Source organism: Mustela erminea, chromosome 18, assembly GCF_009829155.1.
Source record: "Mustela erminea isolate mMusErm1 chromosome 18, mMusErm1.Pri, whole genome shotgun sequence".
NCBI classification, from domain to species: domain Eukaryota; kingdom Metazoa; phylum Chordata; class Mammalia; order Carnivora; family Mustelidae; genus Mustela; species Mustela erminea.
The window spans coordinates 32127454-32144703 of record NC_045631.1 but is presented as its reverse complement, the minus strand read 5'-3'; the positions used below and the strand labels follow the sequence as shown (position 1 = coordinate 32144703).

Here is a 17250-nt window from a genome sequence, read left to right as displayed (position 1 = left end):
TCTCTTCCTTGGACTAAGATATTATAAATGTGCTGGTAAACATCAAAGTAAATGTACCAAGATTTTAAAATTAGCAAAACCGTCTCATCGAGTTTTTCCTTTTAGTTTTAAGCAGGTGCTTCATGCAGAACGATGCGTCCTCATTTCACCTTGCAGCGGCCTCCTGGCCCTCTTATGGTACACTCATTAGTATTTCTTTAAAACCACTTTCAATTTAGGCAGACTTCCAGCTTTCCCTACCCCCAGCCCCCAAGACCTTGAAATGAAGTTAACCTGGGCAGAATCCAATGCTTTCGTAAGTTTCGCCTCCGTAATAAGAAATTCCATTAAACCATAAACCATTTTAAAGAGATAATAGTAATGTGGATTACTGTCAAGAGAAGAATGATTCTTTGTACCACTTAACCACACTCTGTGCTTTTAAAATTACAAAGATGTTTGGGCCTTGCCATCTTAAAACACCTTGAATCCGTTTACCCCAGTTTGAAACTATTAGTGATCTTCCATGGAAAGATGAATTTTAATATTTAAATGTAGGAGTTGAACAATTTGTATGGGGAGTATGCACTGAATTTGGGATAGAGGGTCAAAAACAAACTAAATCACCATTGACGGTAAAACTGCCCATTTGTACGAAGTCCAACATTTTCAGTTATTGTCATCAACAGCCAATAAAGTAAGTGCATTTTTGTGATAGTTCCCCAATTGTGGTCTGTGGAATGCTAGTCCCATGTGTCCTACCAGGGGCATGTTAGTTTGAATAACACCGCATACTCATGGAGAGTCGTAGAACATGTTAATACAGTTAAGGCTTAAGGGAATCCTGCAGTAAAAATACCCGTTTAGCTCTATTTAACCTAGTGTACCTCAAACTTGTTTGATCATAGAATTATCTTCTTTACATAAAAGTTACTAAAAACCCTTTAAAAACATATTTTGGAAATATTCTGTGATTTAGGAGAAACTTTTAGACACCACCCCCCCCCCAATCGTATTTGATCCTCCTAAGTGCCAACCCTCAGACAGACTCAATCTAAGACACAATACTACTTTCCATGGTTGCGTTTGGATAAGATACGCTTGGGGGAAACTGATCTAGATGGATGAGGGCAGTGGGGTAAGCCAGGGGAAGAAAGAGTATCCAGGAAGAAGAAACAACTCATCCTAATTCTGGCAGCCACCTGTCCAACAGTTGGGAGCTGGGCAGATAGTGGTGGATTGAGGAGGTTCATTCAGCCGGACCGAGGGGTGGATAAGTCAGAGAAACAGCGTGCACCAGGTAGGGGCCCCGGTTGTGATGTTTCAGCACTCCCTGAACAGGCCCTGTACCCGTGGTGTATCCTTCCTTCCCTCTGCTGCTGTTCTTCCCCGAAATGCCTCATCATCGACTCTGAGCACATGGGAAGCCCCGTAAATTCAGACAAGAAACACAGTTCCTGCCCTCAAGGAGCTTCTTATGCCGTAACTTCTTACTTCTTTACTGAAGATAAACAAGCACTTAGAATATTAGGAGTGTAGCAAGAGAGAAGGTCAGGCGCACAGATTGGGTTCTTTGGAATTAGTAGGAGTTAACTAGATAAACAGAGTGGGAGGGAGGAAAAGACTGTGGCCGAGAAGAAAGTATTGTTGAGGCAGGTAAGAAAAAAATCAAGGTATTTCCTACTGTGGAGTGTGTATTTGATCCAGAAGGCATGGGTTGGTACTGAATTTTTAGCAGGTGAGCCACAATAGATGATTTGTTCTCTTGGCTGGAGTAGAGATTGAATTCACAAACAACCAGAACAGAGAGAGAGAGACGAGCAATTTGAGTGACCCAGGCTATAGCACTGGAAGAGGGGAGGAGGTCAGAAAACCCCACAGAGATTTCAGGAAGACAGTCCCAGGACTTGCTGACTGAATTTCGGGTAAGGAAAAGCAAGGAGTGAAAGATGACACATTCTCCCACATTCCTTTTTACTTTCAAGAAGAAAGAAAGAAGTGGGCATGGCTGAACCTTAAATCTTAGCCCAAGAATTTTTAAAACTAGTGGATGGCGTTCCAGTTGCTTCCTGTCCCAGGGGGCTGCCATAGGGAGGAAGCAGTGTCCCTGGGATCAGGACGTGCGTGGACGGGTAGAGGGACAGGCAGTCTTTGAGATTATAATTGCATTCCTTGTTCTTCTCAAGTCATGTAACACAGACAACATCCTGGATCCATCCCGTGATGAGTGCACTGAACCTATCCTGCTCAGAGGAGAATGAAGAGGATTGTTCCAGAGAACTTCCCCGATCCTAAGAGCTGATGGTCTTCTGTAGGAAGCTGAGCTCCATGGTCTTCTAACGTCTCATTCTACGTGGATGACCCCCAACATGCAGCGGTCTAAAGCAGGAGCAAAACAGACCCTACTTACTGAAGTTGTGAAATAGAGACTCTGGATTTAGGTTACTTTTGTTTAAAAAAAAAAAAAATTTTTTTTTTTTTTTTTGGCTTATGATGAGAATTTTTTTCTTTTATTTAAGTGTCAGCAACATATAGTGTCATATTAGTTTCAGGTGTACAATATCGTGATTCAGCAATTCTATACACTACTCAGTGCTCATCACAGAAGCACACTCTTAATCCGCTTTATCTGTTTCGTCCACCCCCCCCCCAACCTCCCTTCTGGCAACCACCCTCTTGTTCTCCGTATTTGAGAGTCTGGTTTTTTTGTTTTGTCTCTTTTTTTTCTTTGTTCGTTTGGTTTGTTTCTTAAATTCCACGTATGAGTGAGAGCATATGGTATGGTAAAACTTTTTGATACAAGTGTATGCATTTTATAAGATCAACTGCCACTAGAGGAGTTAAGAATCATCTAGTTGCATTTTTTGAAATCACATATAATTAGATTTTATAATATGTATATTTTTTCATATACAATTAGATTTATAATTTTATATATAGTTCTTTATAGAATATCAGATACCATAGTTTTTGTAATGAAGACTTACTGGAAAATTATGTGAACACTGTGAAGCACTTCATTTATTTGATAAGTCACTGGCCTTTTATATTAGTATCTTAGGAAAGTGATCTGAGCAAGCTTTGGGAGGTTTCTTAAGGATCACATTTGGGCAACTGTGTCATAGGCCATGGAATATAATTTACATGTGTATGGGGCTTTCTCATTTACCAAAAGCTTCTCAGACCGTCTTTTACTTAAACCACACAACGTGCCTAAAACACAGGCAATCCTGTGGGTATTTTTATTCTTGTTTTTCAGTTAGGGAAATAGTAGTTCAGAGAAATGAAGCACCTTGTCCCAGGGCTGAAAGTCACACCTGTCTTGTGATTCTGCGTCCAGCCCCCTTTCCACTGCTCCCCACCGTCCCTGCAGATGGAGGTCGCAGCCCAACACGCAGGCCGCCGTGGTTCTGTTGACACAGCTGAGCTCCGCAGTTGTGCTCTCCAGCCGCCGCTGAGATCCAGGAGGCTCCTTCTTCCCTCAGACAGAGCCCCCACATAACCCCACTGTTTTCCTATAAATGCTTCCTCCTCCCCCAAACCTTCACCAGGTCAGGGCGGCTCCATAATGCCCTTCCAACAGTCTTCCTTGAGCAGCTTCGCATTTTTCTCCAGTAAAGGGACCGGCTCCCATCAGGGGTCTGCTCTGTATAAACTGACCTTGCCAGAAGGAACATGTGTGGGTCCCCGATGGGAAGAGGAGCATCTGGAACCTCTTCTGCTGTCGGGACTCCTCCGTGAACTCCCCTGCTGTGAGTTCAAGACTGGTCTCAGTGATTGCTGATACCACCCTCCAAACTGATTACTTTCCATCTTAAGCTATTTTGTTGTAAGGATGCCACTCAACAGTTCCTGGAAGGAAGGAGCCGTTGACTTGGAGGGCTACAGATTTTCTCTCCGTTAAGGATTTAAACCTGGGGCCGGCCACTAGGGTGGAGTGGGCAGGACATCAGTTTACATGTCCTGGGCATTAGTTAGGTACACACTGAATGGTATAAAAGGATTTATTCATATCCACTATTTTGATCTTGTTAGGTAACATACTTAGGAAGAAAGTGAGTAATAATCATTACTTAATCGGAATACCCTGTTCCCAGACCATGGCTGGTAAGACCCAGAAGTTACCGTTTGTCACCATGGTCTCTTCTCACCACGCCCTCCCTCCTCCTCCTCCTTGTTCTCGTCACTCGCTCCCCACCTCTGAAAAACAGGGACAAAAAAAGGGACCCCAAGCTTGAGGATCTTGGGATTCAGTGATGTTCAAACATCTTTTGGAGAAAAAGACTCATTTTTAAAATGAATTCTTAGGTAGAATCCTAATATATGTAACAGGATTTTTTTGTGTTTTTGTTTTTTGTGTTCTTTTTTTTTTTTTTTTAATATTGCTGCTGTACTTGAGAGAGAAACCTGAGAGCCCAGTTAAAGCAGCCCCCAGCACAGCTGTGCAAACCTAGAGCTCCTTAGAATATAAGAATTCTCAGTTGTGACCATTTTACAGATGAGTCAACTGAGATCCTAAGAGATGACAGATTGAGTTAGCGGCCAGGTCAAAAATGAGTCCTAAATCCTGAAGTCTCCTAGTCTGTTAAGTTTCATATGGCACGTAATAGGGATCTGTATCGTAAATATAGGTCTATGTTGTGTTCCCCCCATTCACGCCTGACTATATATAGGACTTAAAATTTACATCTTCAATAATAGCATAAAGTCAAATCCAGGCTGATAGGCAGTCATTAGCCCTGAGAAAAGTTTCAGAATGGCTGAAGAAAACCCGTGCCTCTCCTGACAGCTACGTGAATATTAGCCAGCTTCAGGGAGGCAATTTTTGAGAGAAGTCCCTGAGGGAGCTCTTTCCTTGTGTCCCCCGGAGGTGAGTGAGATTCTCAAACATCCGGAGTTACTTTTATAAGTTAGTGTCTATAATTGTGAAAGTGCAGACTTTTTGTTTTTGCTAAATTAATGGTCTGAAATTTCCCTCCCCCTACTGGGAGTGTTTTTCTAATTTGTTTCTAAGTGAAGAAAACACAGAGGAGACGCCAGAGTCACTTGAAATCAAGGTCCTCAGGCATGCATTTTACCGACGGACACCTCATATGTTCACTTTGCTATTATTTTGTGCCTCTTCCTGCCTGCCTGCCTCATGGAATACCTCATGGAAGAGGCCTATGAAAATTGTAGTGATATTCTTTGTTGGTCATTTTGTGACATACATTGGGATGGGCAGCCTGCATAGGTTACTTTATTATCTTCTTAAAACAACCTCATAGGGTAGAAACTATAATCATCCCCATTTTGTAAAGAAGAAATTTAGGATTAGAGAGCGTTGCTAATCTTTGCCTAAGGGTCACAGGTCACCTACCTACACGTGGAAGGTGGATTTCAGGGCAGGTGTGGCACAGCCCGTTCTCTCAAACTACTCTGCAGAGCTGCTTAGATCCATTGTGTGTGACTCTGGGGGCAGAGTTGGGTCTGTGGGTCAGTTCTTCAAAGGGACTGATTCCAGTTCTGTGCAGTCAGGAACATTCTGGGATTTAGGGCTCACCAGGAAAGAATTCCCCCAGAGCAGGTGAAAGCACTGTTCCAGGAAGTGCTCAATCTGGACGCCTTACGAGAATGGTACCGAGAAGGTTCAGGATGTGAATTGGCATGTCTGGGGTTTCTTCCTCGTTATGATTCTGTGACCTCCAACCCCAACAGATAAATACCCCCAAGAGACACTCAAACATGGTGGAGACTCATTAAGAATCCTTATCTAATGCAAGTAGAACCCCCAGATAATCTTTTGGTGAGTTGATAAACATTTATCTAGTCAGTCAGTCTTTAACATAAGTCAGCCCTATTGATGTGATAGGCTTCTCCATTGACAACTAGCTCAGATTCTAGGGTTAGAAAATATTCTTATGTCCTTCCACCTCACCTCATGAAAAAGTGACCAGGATTAGTCATCCTTACTTCTTTACTCCCCGGGTACTTACTGAGCACCCACAGTGTGCCAGACACAGTTTGAGGCACTATAGCAAAGTAGAACAAAAGGATCCATTTCCTGCGTCCTCTTATTCTTGGCTAAAAAGTAAAAATCTCAGGTGGCCAGAGTTGGAACAGCTTCTCTTTAACATCTGGATATGAAAATTATTTCCATTGAAAAATCAAGTAGTATGGAATTGTATAAAGTGAATAAAATAGCTCATCTCACTTTTCAGAGATAGTCATCACAAATACTTTGATGAGTGTTTTTTACTCAAAGTTAATCAAAAGTTAACTGTTGATTAACAGTTAAGGGTTCAGCAGCTTGCTTTTGACATAATTTATTGGGGTCACTTTTTCATGTCAATATATAGATTGTTCTACTTCAAATGTCTATGTAAAATAACACTACCCAGATAACTCATAGTTTTGGCAGCCATCAGTCTGTTCATGAACCCTTAAGCTGTTACATGTTGTTCTGTTACAATGTCATAGTGAACATTCTTACATTCACTAAATCCTTTTCTTCATATACGCATGGCCTCTTGTGCTAGTAGGTCTGTAGCGGGAATACATTCATAAAAGCAAATTGCTCTGTCAAAGGTTTGTTCATTTTAGTTTTTGGTAGCTATTCAAAAATTCTCCATTAAAATAGGACCAATTTACACCACCACCAATAGTGTAGGAGAGTTTGTTTTCTATGTATTATATGACTTTTTTTAGTGCAAAGATTGCCAATAATTTTTCTGATTGTTTTTGTCCTTAGAAGAGTAATCTTCTTTTTATCATTGTCTGAGGACCTGAATTTTTTTCATCATTAGGTTTTAGTTGTCCCTTAGCAGCAGAGAATGCTTTGCTATCTATAGGGGAGTCTGGCAATGACTAATTTACTGTCTGTTGAACACATCATTACTCTCCTCTTTTTACTGTCATTTCTTACTTTATATATAATGGTGGTGAAAACCCACTCTTAATGAGCTAACTTGAGTGAGAGCCCTTGGTAAAGTACAAAGCACAATGCAAACACATCTACAAATTCTTTGAGCCTCCGTTTCCCCATCTGTATATGGAGGAGGGTAATCCCCTGACTCTTCCCAAATCAGTTCAACTTATCGACCATTTCCCGAGCACCTGCCAAATGTGACAAGATGCAAGGTGTTAAAGTTAACACACCAAATAGTTCTGATTCCCAAACCAAGAAACTCATAATCTAAAACCTTTTTTCCTTTCTTTCCTTTTTTTTTCCCTTATTTTTCTTTAAAGGAGTAAGAAGTCAGGGGTTTGTTTAGTAAGAACCCCTCAAGAGAGGCCCTTTATCACTCTCTCAAATTCGAATAATTCCAAAATAATATTAACACCCCCTGACTAGAAATGAAAGAGAAACACACTGTGAGAAGGGGCTCTCCAATAATAAATGCTAGGCAGCTGTAAAAATACAGAATCAAATGATACCTCCATAAAGTGTTTGCAAAATTAGAAAATATAATCCTTTTTCTGGGGGGAAATGGACATTTTTATTTTCTCTGCTAAAGTGAAATGCAACTTTTTCAGGGGCCCACAAACATAAATTTTGCCATCTACAGAACAGAAAGAACTGAACTACCATTAAAACAATTTACATACTCTACTGCATGTAGCTTTTGAGGAAATGAACTGTAAACAGAATATGCCCATGGAAACTTAACTCGAGAAATAAAATAAATAAAAATAAAATACTCAAGCTGTTTTAAACACAACTATCCACGTGTGCCTGAATGATGATCACCTAAATGTTACATGAAATTATGTAGGCACTTTCTTCATGTGACTTTATGTTTAACTAACACTACTTTTGTAACTTCTTTTAAGTTTCATTTTTACGTTTGGGGGTTGGGATAGTTTGAGGGAAAGTGCAATCAGATTTCCAGCTCTCACTGCACCCCCTTACCCCCCATTCCCACGTCACTAAATTATTCTCTATTACTTCGCTGTTTCTTTTCCATTACTTACCAGTTGGTAATGATCTGTTTGTTTATTGTCTTCCCTATTAACAGTGGGAGTAAGCTCCACGAAGGCTGGGATTTATTCGTCTTGTTCCTACAGCAGGAAGGATCTAGCACCATCAAGGAGGATCTCATACATTGCCTGTCACATAGTAGGTGTTTGATACATACTTGCCAAGTTGAATGGGTAATGTACTAACCATTACCAAGGCTTAGTCCCCAATTTAACTCTCATGCATTTGCATTCATTTATTCACTTAAACACTCAACATGTGCTACTGGACGCCAGATACTTTGCTAACTACTAGAGACGGCGACGCAAAACAGACATGATCCTAGCCCCCACGTGAATATGGTTTATATAAAGGAAGTGCAACCGAAATTAACCAAAGCTTTTTCTCATTTGTTTTCTTTCTCCCTCTTCTTTTTTTTTTTTTTAAGATTTTATTTATTTATTTGACAGAGATCACAAGTAGCCAGAGAGGGAGGCGGGGGTGGGGTGGGAGGGAAGCAGGCTCCCCACCTAGCGGAGAGCCTGATGCAGGACTCGATCCCAGGACCCTGAGATCATGACCTGAGCCCAAAGGCAGAGGCTTAACCCACTGAGCCACCCAGGCGCCCCTCTTTCTCCTGCTTCTTTATCACGTATTTGAACTGGTAGGCCATTTAATATTCTTGCCTCAAGAACGGGGTGTGAGATCAGCATGTACCTTTTCCGAGTTTCAAAAGTCTGGTTCCTTAGGGAACCGGAAAGGAATTGTGATTTAGATCAAAGTTTTGTGGCTGTGTCTGAGGAGGAAAAGCAAGGCTTTCCTACTCTCCATCTAGGAAATAATTCCTGTGGCTGTGGGTGGGAAGAAAGAACAAAAATGTTGGTGGGGACTCTTGAGAAAGAGGCCTGGGCCCCCCATCCTGGGCCACTTTCCGGAAGCAGCAAAACTCCAATTATATTAGCTTTGAGAGCAGAGGAGACCCATTCCTCATTGTCCCTAGGATGGAAATGACTGCGTTGTGTGTCTAGGCAGATGGGGCCTTGGACCACGTCATTGAGCTTCCTCCAGCCCGTGTGTGTGGTCCAGTGTGGAAGATCAAATTGGTTTCTGTGAAGAGTAACAGAAACCCCACAGGACGTAAGTGAGGATTTTTTCCATTCAATCCACATGGCCTCCCAGTGAAACTCGGTTTGGACAGTGATATCAGCCATCCAAACCCAGAGTGCCTTGGCACTAGATAAACCTCCTGGAGTATAGCAGTGACTCCAAAGAACAGAGGGAACTGCATATTGGCAGAGATTAGTGTGGTTCAAGGTCATTAATCCCTACCCCTACGTGGAGAAAGCTCCTTTAGAGTAACACTCTTGGCCTTCCTCTGCCTCTGCCCCCCTCGGGCAATGACTTCTATGCTTGGTGAGTTTGGAACAAAGGATAAGGCAGGTACTGTTTCTAGGATATTTCTTAAATCCTGTGTTCCATGCAAACACTGCCTATCTGTTTTTCAGGCCTTTCGCATTTATTACCCGGATAATGGCAATGAAGGCACTATGCCTTCCTGCCTCTCTGGCACACGTGTCCCCATTAATAAGCCGACCACGTATCGGTCAGAATTATCTTTCTGAAGCCCATATTTGAGTCTGTTGCCCCCTTGCTACTCTTCAGTAGTTCCCTAGCACCCTTTCCACTTTCTCTCCAGCCTCATTTCCTCATCTAACCCTTCCTAGCCTTCAAGATGCATTTTCTCTTCACCTCTTCCTCACCTTCTGCCCCCACCCATGCCCAGCACCGCTGCTCTACAAAAGCCACTTCTGCATGTTTTCCATGTGCATCTGGCCCCTCTTCCCACTCGGGAGGGTTGAACCTAGAACTTCCACCCCAAGACAAGTTGCTGACCTGTCTGTCCAGATGCACACTGGGTTACTACATTTATTTACCAATTTATTTTTACCCAGTGTGCTGAGTTACTGCATCTTAAAGGCTTGAAACCGGGTCCTACCGACGTTCTTGGGCTTCCTCTCTCCATGGGGTAACAAAAAACGAAAGTCTGGTTAAAGCCAACTAGTCTCTCTCACTGTGGCTATCGCACCCAACACCAGCAGTTGGGGGATCAGTGGGATATCATTGGGAGGGAAAGGAGAAGACAGAAAACGGGCTCAAAGAGTCTATTTCCTCTTTGTCTCTCTGGTGCACTGGGGGTTTTTATCTAGAACCCTGGAGAGTGAAAATGTTAGCTAGGAGGAGTCACACTCTAAAATCCCACACCATCCCCCTCTAGCTGCGAACCTTTTAATAAAGCCTTTATTACACTGTATTGGCAAATAATTTGGCCAGCAAACAGAGGCGTGTATCTCTCCACTAGACTTGGAGCCCTGTAAGTCAAAGTCCATATATATATATATATATATATATATATATATATATATATATATATATATATATATATATATATATTTTATCCCTCACACAAGGCATGGTACGGTAATTCACAAATGATTACAGAATACATTTTTTTTAATTTTTTATTTTTTATAAACATATATTTTTATCCCCAGGGGTACAGGTCTGTGAATCACAGAATACATTTTTTTTTAAAGATTTTATTTATTTATTTGACAGAGAGAAATCACAAGTAGTCGGAGAGGCAGGCAGAGAGAGAGAGAGAGAGAGAGAGGGAAGCAGGCTCCCCGCTGAGCAGAGAGCCCGACGCGGGACTCGATCCCAGGACCCTGAGATCATGACCCGAGCCGAAGGCAGCGGCCTAACCCACTGAGCCACCCAGACGCCCACAGAATACATTTTTAAAGTAATTTACTATTGGGGCACATGGGTGGCTCAGTTGGTTAAGGGGCTGACTCTTGATTTTGGCTCAGGTCATGATCCCAGGATCATGGGATCAAGCATTGTGTCAGGCTCCATGCTTAGTGGTGAGTCTACTGGAGATTGTCTCTTTTTCTAAAATAAATAAACAAAAAAAAATTTTAAGGCAGTTTATTGCTCTCTAAAACTGTTTTAGCTGTTTCCTGCTTCTAGTAGAGAAAAAGTGAATGAAAAAGAAAATGAGGTGGGAGTTTAAACCTGTCTACACTAGGTAGTACTACTAATGTTAGAACAACATAATGTATTTTGCTGAAGAAGAAAGTGTATACTGCCTATATTTGGCCATAAAACTCACAGTATGATTGCAGTGAAAGGATTATAAAGCGTGTACTCAAACATTGTTCATTTGCCCAAGGTTTTGAAAAAAAAACACAAAATGATTTTTGGCATGGAAGGGTAGAAAAAGCCTAAAAGCAAAATACAAGATTAGGGCATTTCAAGGCAACAGCGTTCGAACACAGGTTAATTAATCATGTTGCTAAAGAATTGATTCAGCACAAGGGAGCTGTGTGTTGCCACAGTACTCTGAAAGTGCAGAAATTATGCCATCTATAACTAAGCCCACCGGAATCGCTCGACTGTTGCTGTTTCACAATGGAGAAATCCATCTTTCATCAGCAAAAATACAGGACGAGAAAACAGGAAGACAGAACAAATTGGGTGGATAATAGACTTATTACCTTGGCGTATAGACAGTCCAGATCAAGTATTTCCCTGAAATGGAATATGAAATGATGTTGGTGGGCAGATCCTATTTCTTTAGTTTTTTTTTTTTTTTTTTTTTAATTTGACAGACAGAGATCACAAGTAGGCAGAGAGAGGGGGAAGCAGGCTCCCTGCCGAGCAGAGAGCCCGATGCAGGGCTCAATCCCACGACCCTGGGATCATGACCTGAGCCGAAGGCAGAGGCTTTAATCCACTGAGCCAACCAGGGGCCCCCTATTTCTATATGCTGAACACTTTCACCATTCAGGGACATAATCAATGCCTTTAATCTAAATGCCAGCTGTTTTATTTTTGTGTGGGGATCGCATGTGTTATACATAGTTTTGTGATCTTCACAAAAAGTAAGTAAAAGGCTGGCACCAAATTAAATGAATGCATGGATTACTTCTCTCAATGGTAAAAGTATTCCATTTAAGGAAAATCTGAAAGAAATAAGGTGTTTGTGTGTGCATACATGTACCACATCTACACACATATACACACTTTGGAGGAGTATGAAATGCTTAATAGATTAAAGTCTGCAAAATTTCAAGAATATGACCAAACTGGTGGTCCTCCCTCACCAGTGGATCTCCTGCTGTGAACCGTAGATGAGACATCTGTGAAATAACCTGTTTTCTCAATGTTGTCAAGATTATTCATTGATTATATTCCTTCTGTTTCTTTGGGTAGTATATTCTTCACGAGTATTTCGTCCAACTTCTCTCTATCCATTATAAGACTTTCCATTATACTATATATCACTAAAAATGAAAAAAGACATTTAAAATATGACAGAGTACTTTGAATTTCTGTCTTATGGCCCCTTAAAGTAAATCTAAGAGCTGTTTGAACATAGATTTTTATCAAGTATATACACATAAAAAGGAAAATGAAACACAAATAAATTGTGATGTTCCTAAAACTTTATATTCAGAATGGAACTCAGTTCTGAGTCTCTTTTTGTATCCACATGTTTTCACAGTACATCTTCTGCCATCAAAATGAAGCATTTCTTGAAAGAATGGTCCACTTCTGTCTCTAGGATTTTTCTCCCAAGTCTTTGACATCTATTCTGCTGTGTTGGTGTTGGCACTTTTCTTTTTTTATCTTTTTAAAAGGACTTAATAGAAGATTTTTAGACAGCAATCACGATGCACATTCCTTCCTCAAATAGTCCTTAAATGCTTTCTTCACTGAAAAGCAAAAGTGTAGTGGTTCATCCATGCTGTAGGCGAAACAAACAAGCTCATGCGTGCATGGGCAAAGATGACTATATCATTATGGTTGTGTGGCCAGCCGGAACTGCAAGACATCATTGATCATAAGATACATCTTGTAATACGTTCGGTTCCCCAGAGATGAAGATTTCTGTGAATTAGGGGGGAAAAAACAGTAGGGAAATAGAGAAATAGGATGAACACAAAAGGAGAGAGGGAAACCCATGTCAGGGTGTGATGTCAAGCAAAACCCAGTATGAGGGTTTGGAGGGCCCTTGGGCTCGGCCCCACAGGGAAGCTCTGGAGATAGTGTAAGTCCTGTCTCAGTTGTACAAGCCAGAGGCCAGGGAGTGCACAGTACTTATACCCCTGCACCATTAGTCATTGGTTAAGCACAGGAAGCCTAGAGGGAGATGTACATTTCCAGGCGCTTCTAGCTCTGTGTAGAAAAAGTCGTTTCCTGCATCTCCAACAAAGGATGCAGGTGCTGGGAGTCAGGAGTGAAAGCCCACAGGGCTAATGTTCACAAGAGTGGTAGAGGGATCTGAGAGCACCGACAACGTCTGTTACACATCCCAGGTTCAAAGACATTTAAATGAAAAATGGGTGTCTTAGAATCAATGAAATATGGCATAAGTTAAGGATCAAATTTCCTTGTCCCTGGATCATCCCAACCTAAAAATTGAGTTAAAGATGAAATGCCTTAGCAAATTAAAACAAAATGCCCTTTTGGAAAAATTATTTAGTTCAATCAGAATGATTTTAAAAGCTATTCCTAAAAATGCTAACAGAAAATACTTGAAGGAGATCAAGTTATTTGTACCCCCACATTAACGGGAGTCAAATGTCTAAATGATCCAGGGTAGATAATTCTGTATTATTCACTCTGTGAAGTGAATCTTTAAGGCTGCAGACAACCCAGACTCCTTCAATAATTTTTTCCAGTGCTTTCTTTCCTGCCAATTTCAAAGAAATTGGAAACAAACTTCCCAACCTGTGATACAAGTCTTCCTTAGATTTACTGATTACTTGAGAACTTATCTAAGATAGGATTTTAAAAAAAATTTTAACAGGATTTTTAAAAAGATTTTATTCACTTATTTGACAGAGAAAGACAAAGTGAGAGAGGGAATACAAGTAGGGGGAGTAGGCGAGGGAGAAGCAGGCTGCCTGCTGAGCAGGGAGCCCAATGCGGGGCTCTATCCCAGGACCCTGGGATCATGACCTGAGCTGAAGGCAGACGCTTAACGACTGACCCACCCAGGCACCTGAGATATGATTTAAAAAAAAAAAAAAGTATTTTAATACACAATAATACTCTATGTTAGTGAGGATACATGACATTAATATTCTCAAGTATTCTCAGGGTCGATAAATCACTATACGAATCACTATAAATTTCCTGGGAAGCATTCTTTGGATATCCACTGAAAACCTTAAAAATATTCATATTTTTGACCCTGTGATTCTACTACTGTGAATTTATCCATACAAATGATCACAATTTTAGACAAAAAATCCTGCATTGAAAGGTTTCCTGAAGCATTATTTAAAATAGTAATAAATGCCTATGTGCCTCAAACTAGAAGAATGTCTAAACAAAATATGGTTCCTAACATGATGGAAAATATTTAATAATATTTGATGACCCAGAGGAAGTTTCCCGATATAACATTAAATGAAAATAAAACAGAATTCTGTATGCAACCTGATACCAATGGTATTTAATATATAAATACCATAAAAGAACCTGAGGAAAATATTAGATGACATTATTAGTGAAATTTATTTTATTCATTTTTTTTGCACGTCAGAAGTTCTCTATAGTAAGCATGTCTTTTATAAGAAAAAATAAATATAGTAATTTTATGTGTATATATATATATATGTATGGAAAAAAGTATATCTGCTTTGATTATATGTATTTTCCATAACATTTTCTAGGAGATTTTTGTTTTAAAACTCTGTATACAACCTAGTAAAAATTTGGATTGTTATCGGGGCCGGAAAAATGAATCCTTGGTCTATGGTATGAATGAAAACTGACCTGTCTACTCATGATTATATTGATTATTGTGGAAACAACAACAACAAAAAGGACGTATTTAGTATCTGTTGTCTCCACCACTTATGGGGGCAGAGTCACTCTACAGGGTGCTCTTTTAGGATTTTTGTCTTACCAAAAAGCTAGAGTTGTCACAGATGGATATTTCCTTTTCCATCCTCTGGGGAGGGTCAGGTTGGATGGTAGAGCAGCCTGAGGCCTTCACTGCCGTACTGGATGTCAACTTCATTATTGCCCAGCAGTGTCGTTGAGTAAGGCGTCCTACAGGGTGCTCGAATTTGCCATCTATACGGTGCCATCGTCAAAGATCCTGAGTCTGTTTTCTCTCCATTGAAAACATTTGTGCAGTGAAAATGGCGAGGGAGTCTAGCGGAGCAAATGCCTCATTGGGTTTTTCACATTAACTCTTTGTACCTAGAGCCAGATCTGTAGGATTCTTCCTTTGGACCTAGTGCCTGGTGCAGGACATCGCCCAAAAACATCAGGTGAGCCTCTGACGACTTCGCAGGAAGCACAAAACCTTAGAGTCAATATGAGCTTACAAACCCTTCCAGTCCAGCCATCTTTCAAAGAAAAGGATCCTTTTAGAGCATTCCTAACCAAAACCTATTTAGGGCTTTGCTGGGATACTCCTATCAAGAAGGAAGTTAATAACTCCTTTTAAAAATTCTTCTTTTGCCTAAAGATTTTTTTTTAATCTCGTCTCTTACAACGTTCGACCAAGATACTGATTTATCAATAAGAAATCATCTGTGAATAGGCCTACTTACATGCATTTCCTTTGCCCACCAGGGACTGCCTTCCCACCAGACTAGACTGGACACCTGTCCCTTTTGACCACATCCCACCATGGCGTTTTATAGCCCATGTGAATGGCATCACCCACATTGAAACTGTGACTCTCTCTCATGTTAGGAGGTGAATGGTGTCCTCCCCAAATTCTTAGTTTCTCCAAGCTCCCCGTCCTCAGAATGTGACCTTATTTGGAGATAGGTTCTTTATAAAGGTAATCGAGTTAAAATGAGGTCACAAGAGTGGGCCTTAATCCAATATCACTAGTATCCTTATTAAGAGGAAATTTGGGAGAACACCATGTGGAAATTGGAGTTATATGACCACAAGCCAAGGAGCTACATGAAGCTAGGAGAGCAGCCTGGAACAAAACCTTCCCTAGTGCCAACACCTCAGTCACTTGCCTCTAGTCACTATCACCACGAGACGGTAAGTTTCTGTTGTTTAAGCCACTCAGTTTGTGGTACTTGGTTCCAGCAGTCCTTGCAAACAAATACAACCCCCCACCCAAATCCAGAATTGACCCCTTTAAATTAGAAAAACAGTAATAATCACAGTATTAACTACCTTGAGTGACTGGTTGATCATTCTTTGTAGATGTGAGTTCTTGTCCTGTGGAGATCAGAAGTCAGCTGCCTTGGAGGCATTCCTGATTCTCCCCTTGTGGAGTGAGCTCATTAGACTGTGAGTACAAATGAACAAATCTCCCTCTGCCCCATGGGCGTGATGTCCAGCCCTCATATAACAAAGGCCCACAGTTGCATATTAGAATCACTCAGGGAGATTTTTAAAATTACAAAGCCTAGCCAAAGCCCACATCCATTAAGTCTGGATCTCTGGGAGTGGGATCCAGGCACCTCTGTCTTAAAGATTCCTGGTGATTCCAGAGTATAACAAGGTTGAGAATCATTCCCCTAGCCTCTCATGGGATCCAGGTAACTAAAACTTCCCAGGGAACAGGCTGCCAAAGACAAAAATTACATTCTTAGGTGCCTATATTTTTATTGTCACAAAATTGAAACCGCAATCTTAACAATGTGTGCAATCAGACGCACATACACATCCTCCAACTGCATGATTTCCTTTGATAGCACTGAGCCTTTTCACGAATTTTTTAAATATTTTTTTAATTTAATTTCTTTTCAGTGTAACAGAATTCATTGTTTATGCACCACACCCAGTGCTGCATGCAATACGTGCCCTCCATAATTCCCACCACCTGGCTTTTCTCGTCGTCCTCATCATCGTTGTTAATAATAATGTCCCCAAACTCACATTTATATAGAAGTTACAATTTAAAGTTAGCATCTCACAATAACCTGGTAGAGAAGTCAGGTACTCATTCTTTCTATTTTGCATATGAACAAACAGAGGCTCAGATAAATGAAGTGACTTTCCCAAGTCATGTGAGGGTTACCAACTTATCCCAATTTACCCTAGGACTTTCCCAGTTTTAAAACTGGAGGTCCCACAAACTGGGAACCTCTCCTCCGTCTTGGGCAAGCCAGGGTAGTAGGTCAAGGTGTACCAGTAGCAGGGGGCCGAGGTGAGTCCACTGCTCTGAAAGACTGCCAAGCTTTCGTAAGCCAACCCCTCCTTTTGTAGAGGGGAGAAAATCTTGGGTCGGTCTCCAGAACTCCCGCTAGGACTCCTTCCATTCTTGGACGTTGAGG

General features: G+C 41.1%; 1 protein-coding gene across 6 annotated transcripts in view; it reads left to right on the top strand.

The window, feature by feature from the left end:
* Positions 1-16708, top strand: part of STXBP4 (syntaxin binding protein 4) — a 175559-nt gene extending 158851 nt beyond the window's left edge. For 3 of the 6 annotated variants that reach the window (XM_032319769.1, XM_032319770.1, XM_032319775.1), the window contains one exon: positions 7977-8302. In XM_032319769.1, coding sequence (XP_032175660.1) covers positions 7977-8124 — 148 coding nt within the window. In that variant the 3' untranslated portion in view covers positions 8125-8302. Of the gene's footprint in view, positions 1-2165; positions 2501-7976; positions 8303-8946; positions 10332-15577 lie in introns of those variants that run through there. The other 3 variants (XM_032319773.1, XM_032319771.1, XM_032319774.1) reach the window with 3 other exon arrangements.
* Positions 16709-17250: the final 542 nt, after the last annotated feature.